The sequence below is a fragment of the Balaenoptera musculus genome, chromosome 4 (genome assembly GCF_009873245.2).
Source record: "Balaenoptera musculus isolate JJ_BM4_2016_0621 chromosome 4, mBalMus1.pri.v3, whole genome shotgun sequence".
Taxonomy (NCBI): Eukaryota; Metazoa; Chordata; class Mammalia; order Artiodactyla; family Balaenopteridae; genus Balaenoptera; species Balaenoptera musculus.
In genome coordinates this window covers 47,969,728-47,990,425 of record NC_045788.1, presented here as the reverse complement: position 1 = coordinate 47,990,425, position 20,698 = coordinate 47,969,728, and the positions used below count along the sequence as shown (strand labels likewise).

Sequence of the window (20,698 nt, the reverse complement as noted above, 5' to 3'; positions counted from 1 at the left end):
CTTCCCCTTGCAAAGGAGCCAGGGTGCCCTCCCTCAGTGTGTCTTTAACCCAAGGCAGGTGACCTGGACCCAGACGGGGTGACCAAGGAGCCTCCATAGCATCGGCGTTCACTGCCCGCCCAATCAGGTCTCAGGGACCGAGGGAGTAATGGCGAAGGTCGCCACAGCCGGCTGGTTCCGGCGCTCAGGGTCGCGCGGCGGATCTGCTCCCGGCGCAGATCGTTGGCGGCCTGGGGCGGCTGGCGCACGCGCGCGGTCGTCATGACAACGCCGCTGCCACGGCCGGCGGGATGCAGAGAGCATGCAGCGCCGCCCGCAGCAGGCCGGGCCTGGGTCCCGGACCCCACCTTCCGCCCCATCTGCGACCCCTACTCCGGCGTGGGCTGCGGCCGACTGTAGCGGTAAGAAATAGGGGGTCCTTTGGCGCCGGCCTGGCCCGGACGAAACGCGCGAGGGCCGTCGGGGGCAGGCCGATTCCTCCGAGCAGACTTCGGGCCAGAGGTGGTCCGGCGGGAGGGGGCCCCTGGGAACCCCAGCCGTGGCCGGAACTTCGGGGCGCCCCCAGACGCAGGCGGGAGCGGAGCGCCAAGTTCCCGCACCGGTACGCAGTTCGCGCGGTGGGTTGTCCTGAAGTACTAAAGTGTGTGTCGCTTTGCTCTTACGGTCTCTGAGAAGGTTGTCTGGATATACTTCTTGGGCCCCTTTTTGTGCAGTCTCCAGAGAGCAGGGCCCAGGTGGGCGAGAGGGTCTGGAAACCGCTCTTTGCACCTCTACGCCAGCTCGGTTTTAAGTATTTCTGCACCCATGAATTATCCGGTAGCAAGTTAAGTATAGTGTGAACGCCCTCTCCCTCCACCATTTCCATTTTGGACACTTGTGTTGTAGATATGAAATTGTGCCAGAAGCCTTCGTATTCCTCAAAGCACCATGAGATGAGCATTGATATACTCTGCTTTTAGCATAAGAGGAAATTTAAGATCGAAGAATTTAAGTAACTTGTGCAGCCCACACAGACGTTCTGGGTAGGCACCCAAGTCTGACACCCTCAACCCTTGGATTTCCCAGTACTTGGCTCTTCCAGTATGGGAGGGCATTGGGAACCACCTCCAAAATGAGCCCTTAACTAGAATTTTTAAAGCAGGCTGTTAAGTAAAAATTATTTGGAATTCAAGACTCAGGTGTGGATTAAAAATGAAATCTAGGTTAGAGTCTTGACATTTTCTTGTGTAATTGGTTATTCCTAGGTTTTGCTTTACAATTTGCAGACTGGTTTATTATTTTCTCCTAATATGAATACACTATAGGAAATAAATTATTGGTGCCATAGAATCCTGACATACAATACTTAGGTGAATTTTAAATAAAAGAGAGAGTAGCAGAAAGATATAGCTGAAGCTTTAAAATAATTTACATCCATGGCCAGGTAATTAAATACAAATATTCTTGTAAATTTCTTTAGCTCTATTTAGCTTGTAATCTAAGATTCCTTCATGTCTTCACAAAAACATGACCTGTAAGTCTTACATCTGTCTGCATGTCCTGGATACGGTTGTGCCAGCTGAGGGCAGGCAGAATGAACGTCAGAGAAATTCTCAGGGCAATCCTCTCTTCTCTTTAATGACACACTTAAGATCGTTTAAAAATCAAAATGGAGTAACTGTGGTACAGGCATGCAAAATGGAGCCAAGTGGCCACTGTGGATATGATTTCAGATGCATTCCTTCATCACTGAGAACTTGGATTTTCTCTGAACTGTATCAGACTCAAGGACACTACCAGCTGTTTTCAAAACAGAATCTGCTAGCAGCTGCTAGTTGCAACCTTGTAGTTTCAAATTAGCCCCCACCTTTGCAATTTTGTAATCATTTCAGACTCCTAACAAATCCTTGCTTACCAAGCACCCTTACGTCTTGCCAGCTCCAATCCTAATTCTTGACAATTTATGTAACCTTGTGGGGTTTTTGCCTTTATAAGCCTCCACCCTTTTGTAGTCTGGTGGAACACAGTTCAAGTGCTTATTGGATCTGTGTCTCCTGGGTTGCAGTCCTAACAAATCCCAAATAAACACGTCTTTATTTCAATCAGGTCTCTATTTCTGAAATGTTGTTTAACATTTTTAATACCGAGGAAAGTAGTAGCCAGAAGAGAGGAAAGAAACCCAGTGGGAGCCCAGCTCCAGGAAGTAAATCCGTTTGAGATCTACTTGCTTTGTTTTCTGTTGAGGACGCTAAACTAGCATTTTTTGGATTGCATTCCATTTTAACCATGGTCACGTAAGTTCTAAGTCTGGGAGCACTTTTAACCTCCCTCCCCGCCAGGCTCAACAATCTGAGGAATCTTTGAGCACCTGAGAGTTTTAAATGTCCTGAGAAGTGTTGTAGATAGGAATCTGTTTAGCATTGTTCAATTCATCATTTCCCAAACTTATTTGACAATAAAACCTATTCTATTTAGAGCATCTTTGATCATCTTGTAGATTAGTATTCCACAGAACACAATTTGGGAAATATTGTGCTAAAGTATTATTTAAATACATGAAAATTTCCTAAAGTAAGTGAAAGATTTCTTTAAAAAATTTTTTTAATTGAAGTATAGTTGATTTACAATGTTGTGTTAGTTTCAGGTGTATAGCACAGTGATTCAGTTATACATACATATATATAGGTATATTCTTTTTCCGATTCTTTTCCATTACAGGCTATTACAAGATACTGTGCTATATAGTAGGTCCTTGTTGTTTATCTATTTTATATCTGGTAAGTGAAAGATTTCTTATGTACATCCATCCACAAGACAGAAATTATGCTGACATTAAAAATTTTCAGAGAATATCTAATGATATGGGAAAGCTGCTCACAATGTTAACTGAAGAAAAAAAGGATATAGAAAAAGAAAAATAATAGGGAGGAAATACCCCCAGACCTCAGTTGTGGTGGTTCTTTGGTAGCGGGATTGCTGATGAATGTTTCTTTTCTTTTCTTTTTTTTTTTCCTTTATTTTCTTTTTGATATTGAAATTTCCAAGTTATCTGAAATAAGTGTGGGTTAACTTTATTTATTTATTTATTTGGGCTGCACTGCAGTGCAGTGAAAGCACAGAGTCCTAACTACTGGACCACCAGGGAAGTCCCCTACATTTATTTTTTAAAAGTTTATTTTAAAAAACTATAAGAAAAGTTTATCTGCTTTCACTTGTGTAATATGATGTTCCTCATCTTAAATATTGTTTTGCACATTTGTTTAGCAAACTCTTTAGTTCATGTAGTGCAGAAATCCACTCAGCAAATAAGATCTTTGGGATGTAGAGACTTAGAGAAGCTGGATCCTAAAGACCTCAGGCTGATTGAGCAGTGAGATCTCTGAGCATGGACTCTTAAAGAGACATACCCAAAAGGTAGGACAGAAAATACAGACAGTGGTGTGTGCTTCTAAGAAAAGTGTCAGCATACCTTCTACCCAAGAAGGCCTGGGCCTCAAAAAGGGTGCTTTTAGAGTAATAGCAAAGGGGAGGGGGGAGGGATAAATTGGAAGACTGGGATTGATATATACACATTACTGTATATAAAATGGATAACTAATAAGGACCTACTGTATAGCACAGGGAACTCTACTCAATACTCTGTAATGACCTATATGGGAAAAGAATCTTAAAAAGAGTGGATATATATATATGTATAACTGATTGACCTTGCTGTACACCTGAAACCAACACAACATTGTAAATCAACTATACTCCAATAAAAATTTTTAAAAAAGTAATATCGAGGGCTTCCCTGGTGGCGCAGTGGTTGAGAATCTGCCTGCCAATGCAGGGGACGCGGGTTTGAGCCCTGGTCTGGGAGGATCCCACATGCCGCGGAGCAACTAGGCCCGTGAGCCACAACTACTGAGCCTGCGCGTCTGGAGCCTGTGCTCCGCAACAAGAGAGGCCGCGACGGTGAGAGGCCCGTGCACCGCGATGAAGAGTGGCCCCCGCTTGCCGCAACTAGAGAAAGCCCTCGCACAGAAACGAAGACCCAACACAGCCAAAAATAAATAAATAAAATAAATAAACTTGAAAAAAGGCCACAAGCAAAATTTAAAAAAAGAAAAGAAAAGTAATATCGAAAATAATAAGACCATTAAGGAAAAGTGCAGGTATAACAGAGGAACAAGTTCTTAACTCCTGTTTTGTTTCTGTCTTCCTTATTAAGGACTGGACAGGGAAAATCACCTTTAGAAAGAGGAACTGGAAGGCCAGGGTAGGTGAAGAGCTTCTGTGAGCTAGGCCTCAACTTGGTGTTAGGAAGAACAGACAGAGCTGTATTCAAATGCCATCAACGTGCATGGTATAGAGGGTCTCCAAGAAGCCTATTGGACTTGGTGATTTTTCAGATCCCTTTTGAGTTTAGACTCTATGATAAAATTGTCTTTGTTTGAAGCCATGATAAGCAACCTTGAGTCACCCTAACCCATTATAGCAGAGTAGGAGGAGACTTTGGAGTCAGTATGATTCTGTACTCTGCCCTTATTAGCTGTATGATTTTAGGCACAATACGTAATTTCTCTGGACATCATTTTCCTCAGCTGCCAGGCCTGTTACATAACAGAGGTTAGTTCTCCCTTTGTGTCACTTCCAAGTTAGTGTCTGCCCACTCTTCAGTGGGTACTTCTATGGCCCTAGTTCTCCAAACAGCATTTTTCTTCTCTCCCATTCCTTCTTATTTTTCTTCCCTTTCTGTATTCTTAACGTCATCTCCTTTTCTTCACCCTGCCCTCAACTCTATACACACACATTTGTATCTTTGAAAGAAGTCTAATTTTTTTCTGGCGGGGGGGAGGCTCCTGGGATAATGTATATGCGATGAAGGGTAATGCATTTATTTTTCAAAAGCTGCAGAACCTGTTGGCGGTCTACAGGAATATTATTATGAGCTATGTATGGAAAAGTCCCAGGAAATTAAACCTTTTATATTGCATATACTCCAAGAAGTGGACGAAGAAATTGAAAAGGGGTAAGGAAGACAAATACTTGATTACATCAGTAACATTCACTGATATGCATCTGTGTGAAAATCCTGGAACACTGAGTGATTTGAAAGCCATTTGCAAATGCTTGATAAAGTGGACATACTTTTTGATTCAGCATAGATGATCGACATGGTTAGGTCTTGGAGGTAGTGGAGTTTACTGAAAAAGGACTAGACCAGCATTCTCCAAGTCTGGGTTCCAGATTTGTCCTTAACTCCTGTGAGCTGGGTTTATTTATGCAAATCATTGAAGTCTTCAATGTCATTATTTGTCAAGTGGGAATACTTTGGTTTCCTTGTGGTTGAGAAATTAAACTATGCATATGTTAAAGTGCTTTGCAAAAGCTGTAGAATATTCAGTAGTTTTAAGTTACTTGATATAAATCTGTATTGTGGTACATACTTGGTTCCAGTAAATGCTATCCATGATGTTACTAAACATGAAGGAAAAATACTTTTATTTCTTTACTGGATTTTTTATATTTTAACAGATTGGTAGGAATCACGTTAAATGTTGCTGGTAACTGTCACTTAATGCCAGTAGAAAGAGTAACAGGTGAAGATTTTTGGATTCTTTGCAGAATTTTAAAGAATAATCCATATATTAATGGTATGTCTCCTTAAGAATCATTCCTTCCTGCTTTCATTTTCCTGATTTTAAGTATTCATTAGAAGGAATATCAGCTTCTATTCATCTGTGTTCTTCAGGTTTGGATGTTAGATATAACCTCATAAGTGATGTTGGCGCATCCTATGCTGCAAAACTGCTTCAGGTATTATTTTACTACAGAATGTTCTTGGTTCATTTTTTTTTTCTCCCAGGACCCAGTTAAGAACCAGCCCTTTCTGTGGAACGTGCAGGGTTTCAGCACCCCTAGCCTGCTAAGCTAACCCTTTATTGCAGACTTCACTTTGGAGATACCCAAGCTGAAATGCTGTTTTATGGTTGCATTTTATTTAAGAAAGACAGTGTGGTCCACCAATCAGAATAGGTGTCGTTAAAGAAAAGGCTTTGTTTCAACCTCAGAAGATTGGCACATACGTATGTATGTCTGTATTTTCAGTTAAAATAAAATGTTTAAAGCAGCATATATCATTTTTTATTCTTCCCTTAAATTGGCTTTTTAATTTCCTATTTGTTCCATTCTCATCTGCTACAAGTGCTTATAATGAGCTTAAAATGATCTTAAAATTCTCATGTCCATGAAATGGCACACAATGTAAGGACAGAGTGAAGATTAAAAAAAAAAAAAATGAAGTAACCAAGTTATTTTCATCAACCACAAATAAAAATGCTGCAAAAGCATCATCATCAAAATATTCTTAGTTCTGTTTACAGTGAAATCACCTAGTCTAATCACACACACACAAAACACTAGTTTTGCAAAATGTCAAGTGTCCTGACTCTGTGCCATATTTATAACACTTGAAATACACTAAAAACCCATTTGTGGGAGGGAGGGAGATGCAAGAGGGAAGAGATATGGGAACATATGTATATGTATAACTGATTCACTTTGTTATAAAGCAGAAACTAACACACCATTGTAAAGCAATTATACTCCAATAAAGATGTTTAAAAAACAAACAAACAAACAAACAAAAAACCCATTTGTGTATTTGGTCTCAGTAGAGCTGGTACCTAGAGCCTCCTGAGTCATCTTTTGCAAACTTATACACTATGGTTAAGTACATAAAGCACATCCATACTTTGAATCATTGATCAAAAATGAATATAGTTCTTTTCTTTATATTGCCATTATATTTGTTTAAATGATCATGTTGATTTTTTTCCTTAATGGTCCTTTCTTTTGCTGGACCTTGAAATTTCCTGGTTATAAAGAATCTTTTTGGAGGTAAACACTTTTACTTAAAAAGCAGCTCTTATATATTATTGATTTCTAATAATACACATGTAATAGCTTCTTTTCTCTCCTTATTTTAGAAACAACATAATCTCATTTACTTAAACCTTATGTTTAATGACATTGGGCCTGAAGGTGGAGAACTGATTGCTAAAGCACTACATGTAAGCATTCATATACCTCAAACTAACATTTTATTTGGGAATTTTAACTTCTTTAGTTTTAGCTTGGAACCAACAGAAACAAATGTTAATGTCAACTTATTTTAATATTGTACGAATGTATATTTTTTATTTCACTTCAATTTATTAAAATCTGGACATTACATGAGCACTTTTGAACTCGTTTTTAAAAATAAACAGCTTTATGGATAAACCATAATGGAAAATATAAAAAAAGACTGTATATATGTGTATAACTGAGTCACTTTGCTGTACAGCAGAAATTAGCACAACATTGTAAATCAACTATACTTCAGTTAAAAAAATAGAGAATAAAAAAATAAAGAGCTTTATTAAGATATAATTCACATATACAAAATTTACCCTTTGTAAGTGTTCAATTCAGTGGTTTTTTAGTATATTGAATACAGTGGACCCTTGAACAGCACAGGTTTGAACTGTATGGGTCCACTCATATGTAGATTTCTTTCACTAAATACATGCTGCAGTACTACACAATCCACAGTCAGTTGAATCTGAGGATGCAGGACCTCGGATACAGAGGGCCAAATGTAAAGTTAAAGTCATTTTCAACTGCACAGAGGGTCATCGCCCCTAACCCCTGTGTTGTTCAACAGTCAGTTATATTCACAGTTATGTGACCATCACCACTATCACTGTTTTTAGAACATTTTTCCCCCAAAAAGAAGCCCTGTACCCGTTAGTAATCCCTCTCTGTGCTTTTCTCTCTCACTCTCCAGCACCTGGCAGTCACATCTACTTTCTACCTGTAGATTGCCTATTCTGGCCATTTAGAAATGGAATCGTACAGTATGTGGCCTTTAGTGACTGGCTTAATGCTTTCAAATTTTATCCATGTTGTAACATGCTTCATTTCTTTTTATTGCCAAGTAATATTCCATTGTTTGGAAATATCACATTTTGTTCATCCATTAGTTAATGGACAGTTGGGTTTCCACTTTTTGTCTATAATGTATAATGCTGCTATGAATATTTGCACACATTTTTCTGTGCATGTATGTTTTCAGTTTTCTAGGGTACATACCTAGGAGTGAAATTGCTGGTTCACTTGGAAACTCTGTTTAACATTTTGAGTGACTGCCAAACTGTTTTCCAAAGTGGCTGTCCCTTTTAACAATTCCACCAACAATGTATTGGTGTTCTGATTTCTCCATATCCTCACCAGTACTTGTTATTGTCTTTTTGATTTGAGCTATCCTAGTGGGTATGAAGAGGTTTTGTGGTTTTGATGTGCATTTCCCTAATGAATAAAGATGTTGAATATCTTTTTATATGCTAATTAGTCATGTGTATATCTTCTTTGGAGAACTATCTGTTCAAATCTTTTGCCCTTTCTGGAGTCCCTTATTAGATACATGATTTGCAAATATTTTTGCACATTCTGTAGGTTGCCTTTAACTTCCTTAGTGGTGTCTTTTGAAGCACAAAATTTTAAAATTTTGATAAAGTTCATTTAATCTATTTTTTCTTTTGTTGTTCGGGCTTTTTGTGATGTATCTAAGACGGCTATAACTTCATGACTTTGCCTAATCCAAAGTCATGAAGATTTACACTTACATTTTCTTCTAACAGCTTTTTGTTTTGGCTCTTTCATTTAGTTCTCTGACACATTTTGAGTTAATTTTTATATATGAGGTGAAGTAGGAGTCTAATTTCATTCTTTTTCATGTGGATATCCATTTGACCCAACACCTTTTGTTAAGACTGTTCTTTCCCCATTAATTTTGACCTCCTTGTTGAAAGTCAGTTGATTATAAATGTGAGGGTTTATTTCTGTACTCTCCATTCTATTCTTTTAATCTATATGTCTATCCTTAGGCCAGTCTCACAATATCTCGACTACTGTAGTTTTGTAGTAAGTTTTAAAGTCAAGAAGTGAGTCCTCTTTGTTCTTTTTTCAAGATTGTGTTGGTTCTTCTGGGTCCCTTGCATTTCCACATGAATTTTAAGATCAGTTTATCAATTTCTGCAAAAAATGCAACTGGGATTTTGAGAGGGATTGCTTTAAATATTTAGATCAATTTGGGGAATAGTGCTCTCTTAAGTCTTCTGATCCAGGAACATGGGATGTATTTCCATTTACTTAGGTTGTTTTTATTTTATTTTTTTTTAATATTTATTTATTTTTGGTCACACTGCACTGCATGTGGGATCTTAGTTCCCCGACCAGGGATTGAACCTGGGCCCTCAGCAGTGAGAACACGGAGCCCTAACCACTGGACCGCCAGGGAATTCCCCATTTATTAGTTCTAACAGCTTTTGTTTTGTTTTGGTTTGGGTTTTTTTGGTGGATTCCTTAGAATTTTCCACATATAAGATCATGTCGTATGCAAACAAGAGTTTTACTTCATTTCCAACCTGGATGCCCTTTTTGTTTCTTTTTCTTGCCTAATTGTCCTATCTAGACCCTCCAGTACAATGTCAAATAGAAGTGGTGAGAGTAGACATCCTTGCCTTCTTCCCACTCTTAGAGGGGTTTGACTTAATTTTAAAGATAATTATTTGCACTTATATGTCCAAATATTTATTCACTAGGACAATGAAATGTCTGTAATTTTGTGAAAGATTTATCAAAAGAAATGAAATAAGAGAAGGAATTAAACTTCGCAAATGTCTGAGAAATTGTATCACTTTCAAAATGATACGGGGGAATGTGAAGTGATTGCTTAATGGGTACAGGGTCTCCTTTAGGGGTGATAAAAATGGTTTGGAATTAGCTAGAGGTGATGGCTGCACAACACTGCGAATGTAGTAAAATCCAGTGAATTGTACATTTTCTTGCTTATTTTTTTTCCTGCACCGTGCGGCTTGCGGGATCTTAGCTCCCCAACCAGGGATTGATCCCAGGCCCTCGGCAGCGAGAGCATGGAGTTCTAACCACTGGACCGCCAGGGAAGTCCCAAATTGTACATTTTAAAATAGTTAATTTTGTGTTATGTGAATTTCATCTCAATTTTAAAAGGTGGTGTAATTTTCTTAGAAGATAAATTTATAGATTTTCTAATGAAAGGAAAGTTATTAAAATCTGCTTCATTTACTGGTCATTATTTTGGTATCTATTTCCTGGGCATTCTTTCTACTAAACTATTAAACTAGATTTTTATCTGTTATGGGAAATTGAATGTTACCTTTAAGGAATATATCTTCTATCTCCATGAAAAACTGATGAGTCTGCAAATAGTAATATAGTCTCCTAACTCATGTAATCTAAAGAGAATTCTGTGGGTTAAAATTTTAACCAAGTTTTGCCTCTTTTCCTTTCCAGAAGAATACAACTCTGAAGCACCTAAGAATGACTGGAAACAAGATTGAAAATAAGGGTGGAATGTTTTTTGCTGCGATGCTACAAATTAATTCATCCTTAGAGAAATTAGATGTGGGTGACTGTGATCTGGTGAGTTAAATTGGGTATGAGATAGTCACTCAGATATTGGATCATTCTCCCTGGAAACTAGCATAGAGAAGTGTCAGAGACCAGCTAAATGACAGTTTACGAATGATTAAGCTTGTCTCTAAGGTCTAATATCAGAGAAAATATTTTTTTTAAATAAGCATCAGATTATAATAAATAATATTATGGAAGACTATCCAGTGTAATAAAAATATTCCTAAACTTCCATCTGTTACCCTTCTTAACTTGTATGGGATTTTCTAAAGAAGAAGATTACGTTCCTTTTAATTAAACAAATACTACTTCATTCGTCTAATATAAATTTTTTACTTATGGAAACATTTTGCAGTGAGTAGTTATGTTATAGCATAAAACCTAAGGTTATGCTAAGAGCTGCTCTGAGCCTTCATCTGGACTGATAATGAGAAGTCTGTCTGTTTTGCATGTCTTCAAATTCTAGGCTTCATTTTCTCAAGCATGCCTTCAAACCTTCAGGCCTACTGTTAGGAACCTATTGTTAATAGGTTAATGCAAAATTACTGGGACAGGAAAACAGTAAGATGGGCCAAGGAGGCTCTTTGGGGTAGTAGGCTCTAAAGCTTAAGAAGGGGGTAGATGCAGCCAGTATGGTCTTGGGAAAGCATTAATTCAATATACAGTTGACTCTTGATAACATGGGTTGAACTGCTGGGGTCCAGTTATATGCAGATTTTTTTCAATAGTAAATATTACAGTTGCTACAGGATTCAAGGTTGTTTGACTCCATGGATACCAAGGTACACAGTTGATCCTTGACCCTTTAAGGGTCAACTGTGTATTGTCTACACATACCAGTCACAATTCTAGACTCTAAGGATATAAGAGTGCATCAGATATGGTCTCTGCCCTTATAAAGGTTATATTTTAGTTAGGAAAACATCAGTAAATTAGAGAAAAGTGCTACAAAGTTGGCAAAGTACTCTGATAATGGGCAGAAGGTAATAGGCATGATAGGATGGTTACCCGAAGACCTGAGGAGGTCATACTTAGGAGTTGTGAAGGATGAGAAAGAGCTCCCTTGAGGAGGGTCCATGGCAGAACATTCCAGGCAGGGGGTCCAGAACACACAGACTCTAAGATAGTGCTTCCCCAAGTGTGGTATGGGTAGCATACTGACTGACATAATTTGAGGTAATTTTAATACGTATTTGTTTTTACAAATGCTTTCTATTTATTTCAAGGGATTGTGGCTTTCCATTTATGGTAGTGACACAGTTTTAAAATAAATATAAAGGAAAAAGTGAGTTGATTTAATGGAAAAGTATTAGGTAAATAGTAAAACTGATACTCAGATATGGCAAAAATCATGAGGGGAGTACATGAATGATGAAATACTGAGTCTGAGAACTACAAAGCCAGAGTAGCTACACAAAGGGAGTTAAATGCAAATTATGGAAAGGCTTTAAGTTGAGGGGTGACATGATATGATTGGTGCTTGTAAAAGATCACTCTTGTTTCTCTGTGGGGAATTAGAGGGTGGTGAGAGGAAGCCCACTGACCACTTAGGCAGTTTCTGCAGTAATTCAGGTGGGTCATGAGGACTGGCGTTGGGGTGGTAGCTACAGAGATGGACAAATTTGAAACATCTTTTGGAGGCAGAATCTGTAAGACTTGCTGATCAACTGATAGAGTAAGAGGACTGGTGAAGTGGAAGAAAGCCCAGGTTTTCTGGCGTAACAACTAGATGTGTGTGCATCACAGAGATGGCAGAGGACTAGGCCCTTCCAATAAGGTAGAGGGAGGCCTGTGGGAGCAGTGAAAAATGTGATTAGTAACCCTTTCCTGCCACAAACACACACTTAAAGTACTAGTATGAATGTAAAAGAAAGCTTGCATTAAGGATATACACTATATGTAGTATAGAGCCCTAGGTGGGATCCACTTGTGTGTCTGTATTTCTGTGCATCATGTAGAACCTTGAGGGCTTAGGAGCAAACCTAGAGGTAAACATCGGAGGAAATGGATACTGAAACCTTAAGAAACTCCCCATGTATGTTATAGATTTTAGGGCAGAGAGAAAATAACACAGTAACAATTCATTTCTGAATTTGATCAACCTACCATTGAAGGATCAACCTACAATTTTGATTTGTCAGAATCCAGATTACTGATCTTGAAATATTAGGGAGGTTAATTTATATACTTTGTCAGTTTCCTTAATGAACTTACCTGTTTTTAGGGAATGCAGAGTGTGATAGCATTCGCTACAGTCCTAACTCAAAACCAAACAATTAAGGGATTAAACCTAAACCGACCTATACTGTATGGTGAACAGGTATGTATTCAAAGTGAGCAGTTAATAAGGCTACATGTGAATAAAACGAAGGTACTACTTACTGAAGGTTATGTCAAGATTCATGAATGCATTGTATTTTTAGAACTGTAAACTACTGTTTACAAAGAAAAACTTGAAAGGAAAATTTTAAATTCTCGGTAAGAGTTTTATAAATATGGTTTTAGATGTTGCTTATTTAAACAGTAAACATGTTGTCTATTTTTCTTATAAACTCATTCTCAGTGAGTAAACCTGTGAGGGGCAGAGGACTTTAAGATGAAAGCATAAATGATTAAAGTTTTAAAGGCTGGAGGATTATAAGAGCCCAGTGTGAACTGTTTTGTGATTTGTTTGTTCTTGTTACACTGATGTGATGAACCATTTACATTTTTGAAATCCTGAGCAATAACGGCAAATTGCATATGAATAGCAGTCTGGGAGGTCTGGACTTGGTGCGTCAGGTAAGCTGCACGCTAGAGACAGAAAGACGGTAAAAACATGGTTCCAACTCTCAAGGCTTCTTGCCCCTTAACATTCTTTTAGGTGGCTCTCCTCTCTTATCAGCAAAATGCTAGGGAATAAGAACTCGTTTTACTATTGGTCTAAACAAAAACAGAGTATCTACTAAAAGAAAAAGTTCAAGGACTTTGGTCTTTTTTTTTTTTTTTAATAAACGTGTTTTAATACATCATTTTTTGTTTTGTGTTTTTTTTTTTTTAATTTATTTATTTTTGGCTGTGTTGGGTCTTCGTTTCTGTGCGAGGGCTTTCTCTAGTTGCGGCAAGCGGGGGCCACTCTTCATCGCGGTGCGCGGGCCTCTCACTATCGTGGCCTCTCTTGTTGCGGAGCACAGGCTCCAGACGCGCAGGCTCAGTAGTTGTGGCTCACGGGCCTAGCCGCTCCGCGGCATGTGGGATCTTCCGAGCCCAGGGCCCGAACCCACGTCCCCTGCATTGGCAGGCAGACTCTCAACCACTGCGCCACCAGGGAAGCCCAGGACTTTGGTCTTTAAATCAGCTACTTCACTGTTCCCCATTAGTATGAGTAATTGAGAATTAACCATATTTTAAAAATATTTTTCATATTTGTAAGTATATTTTGCATTCGTTGTCTACATAGATCTCTCCCTTTGAATTATCTCTGTACTTTCCTGTATGAAAAATTTTGGAATTTTACATCATGTTAATTGCTTCATGTTTACAAATTTAACCTCAAAAAGACAACCAGAATCCACAAATAGAAGAACCTACTTTAAAGACCAGCAAAATACCTGGCTCAAAGTAAGCATTCAGTAAATTGCTTCATTTTTGATCCTTCACTCAGTAAATATTGGAATGCAACCCTAAACAAGAAACAATGCTGGTGCCAGGGATAGTGTCAAAGCACACAGCCCTCGTTTTCAAAGAGCTTTTTTTCAGTCCACACGGAGGGAGATCCACAAGTCTGGAGAGTGATATGCTCAGGGTGCCTTGGGAGCAGGAGAAAAGACAGAGAAATCAGTGCAGGGGGATGAGAGGTGGCAGGGAAGCGTCTCAGACTGAGGACATGTTAAGAGATTTGAAGGCTGAATCAAAATTTTCCGGATTAAAGCCCTGCGGAAGTATGTTAAACTATATGAAATTGCATTAGAAGCACAATTCCGCTTTTAAATGTTGAGTGGCGTCATTACTCCTAAATCCATCTGAGAATAGTTATTGAAAGCCCGCGCGCAGCAACGGAGACCCAACACAGCCAAAACATAAATTAAAAAAAAAAAACAAACAAAAAAGCCCAGGGCTCTTTCTCAGGCCCCGGACCTTGCTCTTAGCCTGGTGCTTCTGGGCAGTCAGCTAGACTAGCCTGCTTTCTGTTCCTCTCCCAGGCAGCCGCCCCCTTCTATCCCTGACAGTACTAGTCTCTTAAATGGTTGTGGAGTAGACTCCTCTTGTGCTTCCTCATACTTGCTGTTCCCAAATACAAGCCGGCAAACCTGTTTCATTTAAGGGTTTTACTGTTCATTATCTGGGGAGCTTGGAAAAACGCTGATGCTAGGTGCCACCCTAGGCCAAACTAAGCCACAAACTCAGTGAGTGGAGCTAAAAAAAAAAAAAACCCAAAAAACAAAAACCCTTTACTATTTTTGATACTAGTTCCCTTTCTTAATAAGGATGGTCCCTCTTTCAAGTTTCTTGACCTAAAAATGCAGTCAAGGGATACATCATATCTGTATTGAGTATGTCCTCTGTTCCAGGCACTATGCAGACCAATACTGGACCTCCTAAATGGTCAGTTTTCATTTAAGATTTCAGACTTCAGCTTCCCTCTGGATATGTATTTTCAGTGTCAAAGCAATAACTTAAATCAGATACCATATTATAGAATATTGAACAATAATAAATGCTTTGTGGTTTTCTATAGAACACTAATTTTGTGCCAGGTACTTTTGTTAATTTATTTACTTCTGTGAGGGAAGTAAAATTTTACCTATTTTATATAGAAAAGGGAACTGGGACTCAGCTAGATGACATAATTTGCCCAAAGTGATAAAGTTAGTACAAGGTAAAGCTAGCATTTGGACAGTTTTATTATAAAGCTCATGTACAATCTGCTATTGCTATGTGATTTTATTTAACTTTTATTTTTTCTCAGAGTACTTTTAGATAATTCGAGCATATATGGCTATCCATGGTCAGCATTTCCAGTGACTATAAAACTTATAAAAACAGCAATAATGCATCAGGACTTCTTATCATAAAATACTTTGGCCCATTTATTTTAAGACGTGCTTTGATTCTGTTAAAAATTTAAAGTACTTGGTGTTCAGATCCTCACTGAGGTTACATACCTTTTGTCTGGAAGCAGCGGAGGGAGGGAAGAAGGAAGGAAGGAAGGAAGGAGGGGAGGAAGGGAGGGAGGGAGGGAAGAAGGAAGGGAGGGAGGGAAGAAGGAAGGGAGGAAGGGAGGGAGGGAGGAAGGAAGGAAGGAAGGGAAGGAAGGAAAGGAAGGAAGGAAGTCTTCCAGTTACCAGAAAACAAGAGTAAACCATATTTATAAATTTGGGATGACTTTCCAAGGGGAACTGGATATATCACAGGGTGAGTGTATTTTAAAAATAGAATCATGATGGGCAATGTCTTTGTATTTTGTCTAAAAACTACAAAAGAGTGGCGATCAAGAGCAAAGTTTAGAAACGTATGTAAGGGGCAAGAACACCTTGTCTTGAGAGGACAGCAGTAAAGGGGTTTTCATGCTCAATTTTTTTTTTTTTTTTTTTTTTTGGCCACACCGTGCAGCTTGTGGGATCTCAGTTCCCTGACCAGGGACTGAACCTGAGCTCCAGCAGTGAAAGCTCTGAGTCCTAACCACTGGACCACCAGGGAACTCCCTCATGCTCAATCATGGGACCAATTATTTTGATTTTTTTTTTTCCTGCTGAGATGATTGTTGCTTTTTTAGTAATGATTTTTTTAACCAGCCTCTCTTAAATCACTTAGTCACTGCACTTTACAAGTGCCTGCTGCCTGTTTCTAAGACAGTAAAGATATTTGTGGCAAAATGATTGTTTTAAAAAGCCATGCCAAACAAATTGCAAATAGTAGACTAATAGTCTTAACTGATAAAATCTTTTTAAAAAGCTAATTTAAATAACTTTGCATGTTTGGAATAAACATGTACTGCTTCAAAATTATATTCTAGAAAAAAGACTATCTATTTTTAGGAAGAGTCCACAGTTCATCTAGGCCACATGTTGAAAGAAAATCAGTGCCTTGTTGAACTACACATGTGTAAGCATGACATAAAAAACTGTGGTATGAAACAGTTATGTGATGCACTGTATCTGAACAGAACCCTACGCTACCTTGATGTAAGCTGGTAAGTTGATAACTTATATATTAATTCAGGAGTTAAATCATGGGAATAATCTCTGTAAATATTCACTGTAGATAAAATTCTTTGTTAGACACTAATTCCAAAATTAGAAAATGCAACCATTGTTGTCAACTTTTTATCTTGAGCCTTAGTATTTATTCGGCTTATACCGATATAATAACTTGAGAGCAATTTAAATATGTAAACCAGAATAGAAGCAACATTTTATGGCAAATTTTTATTAACTTTTTTGGAAATTGAGCGATTAAAATAAATCTTAACTAAAATAGAAAGTACTTATTACTATATAAGTTTTCAAGCATGCTATCTCTATGAATAAAAGAATACTTCATATTTCCAAATATAACTACATATTTTTCCTTTCCCAGCAATAAAATAACTCAGGATGGAATGGTGTGTTTGGCCGATGTACTGAAAAGCAATACTACCCTGGAAGTAATAGATCTTTCTTTTAACAGAATAGAAAATGCAGGAGCAAACTATCTCAGTGACGCTCTTGCTTCACACAACAGGACTCTTAAAGCGTTAGTATGGTTTTATATTTAACCAAAATAACAGAAAAACTTAAATTTTTTAGAATACTAACCTTAAACCTCTTACCTCTTAAGATTCATGGTGAAATATGAAAACTCAGTTTCTAAACTGACATATTAAGTTACAGGAAACATTTCAATTTCTTCTATTTTTCAAAAGTAATGTCTTTTAAAAATTAGATTGATTCTAGTTAGGACTGCTTAAAATTAATGAGAAAATTCTTATTATTTTATCCTGAATTCTAACAGAAAAATTATAATCATTCAATATGATCAAGACTCTAAAATAAGAATGAATCAAAGAAGAAAATATTACTTGGATGACTTTATCTTGAAAAATATATCTGTAATCCACCCCAAACCTTTACTGAATAATAAATAGAAAACAATAGACTGTTTATTTCCAAAATGTAGGTAGCTCTACTTAGGTACATGAAGTATCCAATTAGGAAATTAAGTTTCTTGGATTTTAGGAATTATTAGGTCAATATTTTGATTATACATTAAATGTATTTAATGCTAAGACTTAACACAATAAAATGTGTGTAATAAATGCTGTTGCTAGCTTACGCATTCTCTTTGTGGAACTGTTGGTTTCCAGGGTTATTACTTTTTGGTTTTCCATAGGTTGTCAGTGGTAAGCAACAAGATAGAGGGAGAAGGACTTGTTGCACTTTCACAATCAATGAAAACAAATCCCACACTCTCTAATATCTACATTTGGGGAAACAAATTTGATGAAGCTACACGTGTGGTAAGTTTTTTTCTTCACTGAGGCTTTTTCTGGGGTTTTCCCTATAACGTCAGATGTTATATACAGATGCCTTAGACATGATTACAAAGTGTAACGAGACACTGCAGTTTTGATAAATTTTAATGTTAAGTCCTAAAAATTAGCTACTGGAAAGTTTTGTGGTTGAAATAGGAAAAGATATCAAGTACTACATATTAGTATAAATATCACTGAATTACACAGTCCCAATTTCTCCAAAGTTAAGTTTTTTTAAATTACAATTGTTGATTTATTTTAAATTTGCTGTGGCACAATCTCCAATCTGCTACCCAATAATTAAACCAAGACACAGAATTTGGAGAGATATAGTAAAAGCTGTCAAAATATTTGGTGTGCTGCTTATGTAAATACAGAGAACCCTTGATACTACTTTCAACACACACAAAAAGCATAGTAACAAATAGTTTTCATTTGGAAAGAAGAGAAAGAAAAATAAGATGTTAGGGGACTTCCCTGGTGGCACAGTGGTTAAGGGTCCACCTGCCAATGCAGGGGACACGGGTTTGAGCCCTGGTCCGGGAAGATCCCACATGCCGCGGAGTAGCTAAGCCCGTGTGCCACAGGTACTGAGCCCGTGTGCTGTAGAGCCCGCGAGCCACAACTACTGAGCCCACGCGCAGCAACAAAGACCCAAGGCAGCCAAAAAAATATATATATATATATAAGATGTTAGAATTCTCAAAAATTGCCAAAAGACTAACCAGAATTCTATCACTAAAAAGGCTAATAAAATGTACACTATTAAAAAAAATCCTTGATTTCAGAAAAACATCATATCCACATTCTACACACTAGAGGCTGAGTTGGAATTACTAATGACAAGCTACAGCAGAAAGCAGCTAGACTTTTGAATCTTTTACTGTCTAATTTCTGCCTTTCTCTATAATCGCAACCTTACTGATAAACTAGTTTAACATGTTTGTACGACACTTTTATGTAGATATCAATGATCCATAAGAGATATACAAAGAAAATTCTACAATGAAGAAATAATTAGTGGCCAGCCAGGCCAGCATCTAATACTATGGGAATGGTCTCTCTAAGCCTAAATCTGTAGATTACCTTCAGGGGGTCCATGAACTCCATATAGTTGTATGCCAAAATCTGTGATTGTTTATTTTTCTGAAAAATGGATCCCTGGCTGTCATCGGATCTTCAAGGGCATATACAACAGCACTCCATCCTCATTTATGAGTCAGTCACCTTAGGACTTGAAAATTTTGACCATGAGACCTTTGGTTCACAAAATTGGTAATACATAGAATTGTTATCTCTGGGAGTCATGAAACAACAAAACATGCCTAATAATGTTAAAACGTAGAAATAAGTTTTGCAAGTTTGTAATTACATTGTGTGGAATTAAATGAATAAAAACTATAATGCCTGGAAAATATTAAAATTCAGCAGTGTTATTCAGAATATTTTATTTTAAACTATAAATTATCACATCTAATTTGAATGTTGAAATTTGTTTAAGCACTGTAAAATGAATAAACTATTTTCTTAATGATACAGTTTTTCTTAAAAATCCTAGGCATATTCAGATTTAATTCACATGGGCCGTCTAAAATCAGACAATACAGATGTGGAGCCATTTGTGGTGGATGGACACGTGTACCTTGCAGAAGTCTCCAATGGCCTTAAAAGGCATTATTACTGGACACCAGGTTATGGAGAAGCTTGCAGCCCATCATCTAATGCAGGTTTTACTCTTGTACCAGTAGGTCAATATCTATGAAAAACAAGCTTTAAAGTAATTTTCATATATTTGTCTTATTACTCTTCACAGAGATTATATTTTATTGTCTATTAAATTTTCTTTCATAAATTAGAACAAGTAAAAGAGATACTAAACTGTGAATAACTGTCCATTGTGAAAAACTGAGTAGTGTAATTTTTTCAAAGAAATTTAGCAAAATAGGGACTAAAATTTGAACACCTGGAGAAGGAAATCAAGGAACTAATTTCTTTTTATAAAGAAAATATACCCAAAGAGTAAAGCAGCATACAAGGAAAGGTCATTATAGGTATCCTAACTGAAAGTTGTCATGAAGTGGTAAAAAGGTTTCAGGTGGCAGATTCCAGGGGCTGTCAAGGGGTTTAGAGGTTGAAAAAGTATTTTAGGTATTTTACAAATGGGTATTGATACAATTTCACAAATCCAGGCAAATATATATAAACATACACATATACAAATACATATAAATGTATACTTTCCAAACAAGTCAGTGCTGCCAGTGAACTTTTAAAAAAGATAATTCTCTCTTTTGGAGGATGCCAATAACATTTTCATGATTTGATAGCAATTACTGTTGTCTGTGGTCAATCCTGTTTTCAAATTAAAATTTCTATGAAGAGGCAATAGACACCACGATCCTTTGATTACAGACCCATGTTCACAAATTAATTCATACATACCACTTAACTGTTTAATCTGAATGATTTATTACTGCTAAAGCTGGGCAAAGTGGGAGAAAAAAAATTTTATGTGAACAATTTAAAGAGGTTACTTTAAGTTCTGCAGTCTAAATGTAAAAACCATCTATCTCTAAATGTTGAGAGGAATAAAGGTGATAGCTTTACAGTTGTCAAAGTATTGGCCTTCACTTAAAGTACTGTGAATTCCTCAAATCATAGCTGTATTTATTCAAAAAATTTAACATTAAAAAAAAAACCCACATCTGTTATTGTGCATTCCTTTAACAGATTAAAGAATTAAGA

The 20,698-nt window shown here is 37.4% G+C and overlaps 1 protein-coding gene across 6 annotated transcripts; it reads left to right on the top strand.

Moving 5' to 3' along the window:
* The first annotated feature begins 242 nt into the window (after positions 1 to 242).
* Positions 243 to 20,659, top strand: LRRC34 (leucine rich repeat containing 34). 6 transcript variants are annotated; one of them, XM_036850006.1, is made up of 11 exons: positions 243 to 401; positions 4,873 to 4,993; positions 5,500 to 5,618; positions 5,717 to 5,781; positions 6,954 to 7,037; positions 10,342 to 10,470; positions 12,686 to 12,781; positions 16,479 to 16,633; positions 17,020 to 17,175; positions 17,812 to 17,938; positions 19,512 to 20,659. In XM_036850006.1, exons 1-11 carry the CDS (start codon positions 302 to 304, stop codon positions 19,713 to 19,715), a joined length of 1,356 nt encoding a protein of 451 aa, XP_036705901.1. In that variant the 5' UTR covers positions 243 to 301; the 3' UTR covers positions 19,716 to 20,659. The 6 variants fall into 6 exon arrangements, with proteins under 6 accessions (XP_036705901.1, XP_036705900.1, XP_036705899.1 ...); XM_036850005.1 differs by having other exon boundaries at positions 5,693 to 5,781; positions 12,695 to 12,781; XM_036850004.1 differs by having other exon boundaries at positions 5,693 to 5,781.
* Positions 20,660 to 20,698: the final 39 nt, after the last annotated feature.

What these genes read in the sequence shown, in the direction of transcription:
- LRRC34 (XM_036850004.1), top strand. Translation starts at nt 302, where the DNA reads ATGCAGCGCCGCCCGCAGCAGGCCGGGCCTGGGTCCCGGACCCCACCT. An exon ending in CGCTACCTTGATGTAAGCTG is followed by an intron (nt 16,634 to 17,019) that starts GTAAGTTGATAA and finishes TTCCTTTCCCAG; the next exon opens with CAATAAAATAACTCAGGATG. An exon ending in CACAACAGGACTCTTAAAGC is followed by an intron (nt 17,176 to 17,811) that starts GTTAGTATGGTT and finishes GGTTTTCCATAG; the next exon opens with GTTGTCAGTGGTAAGCAACA.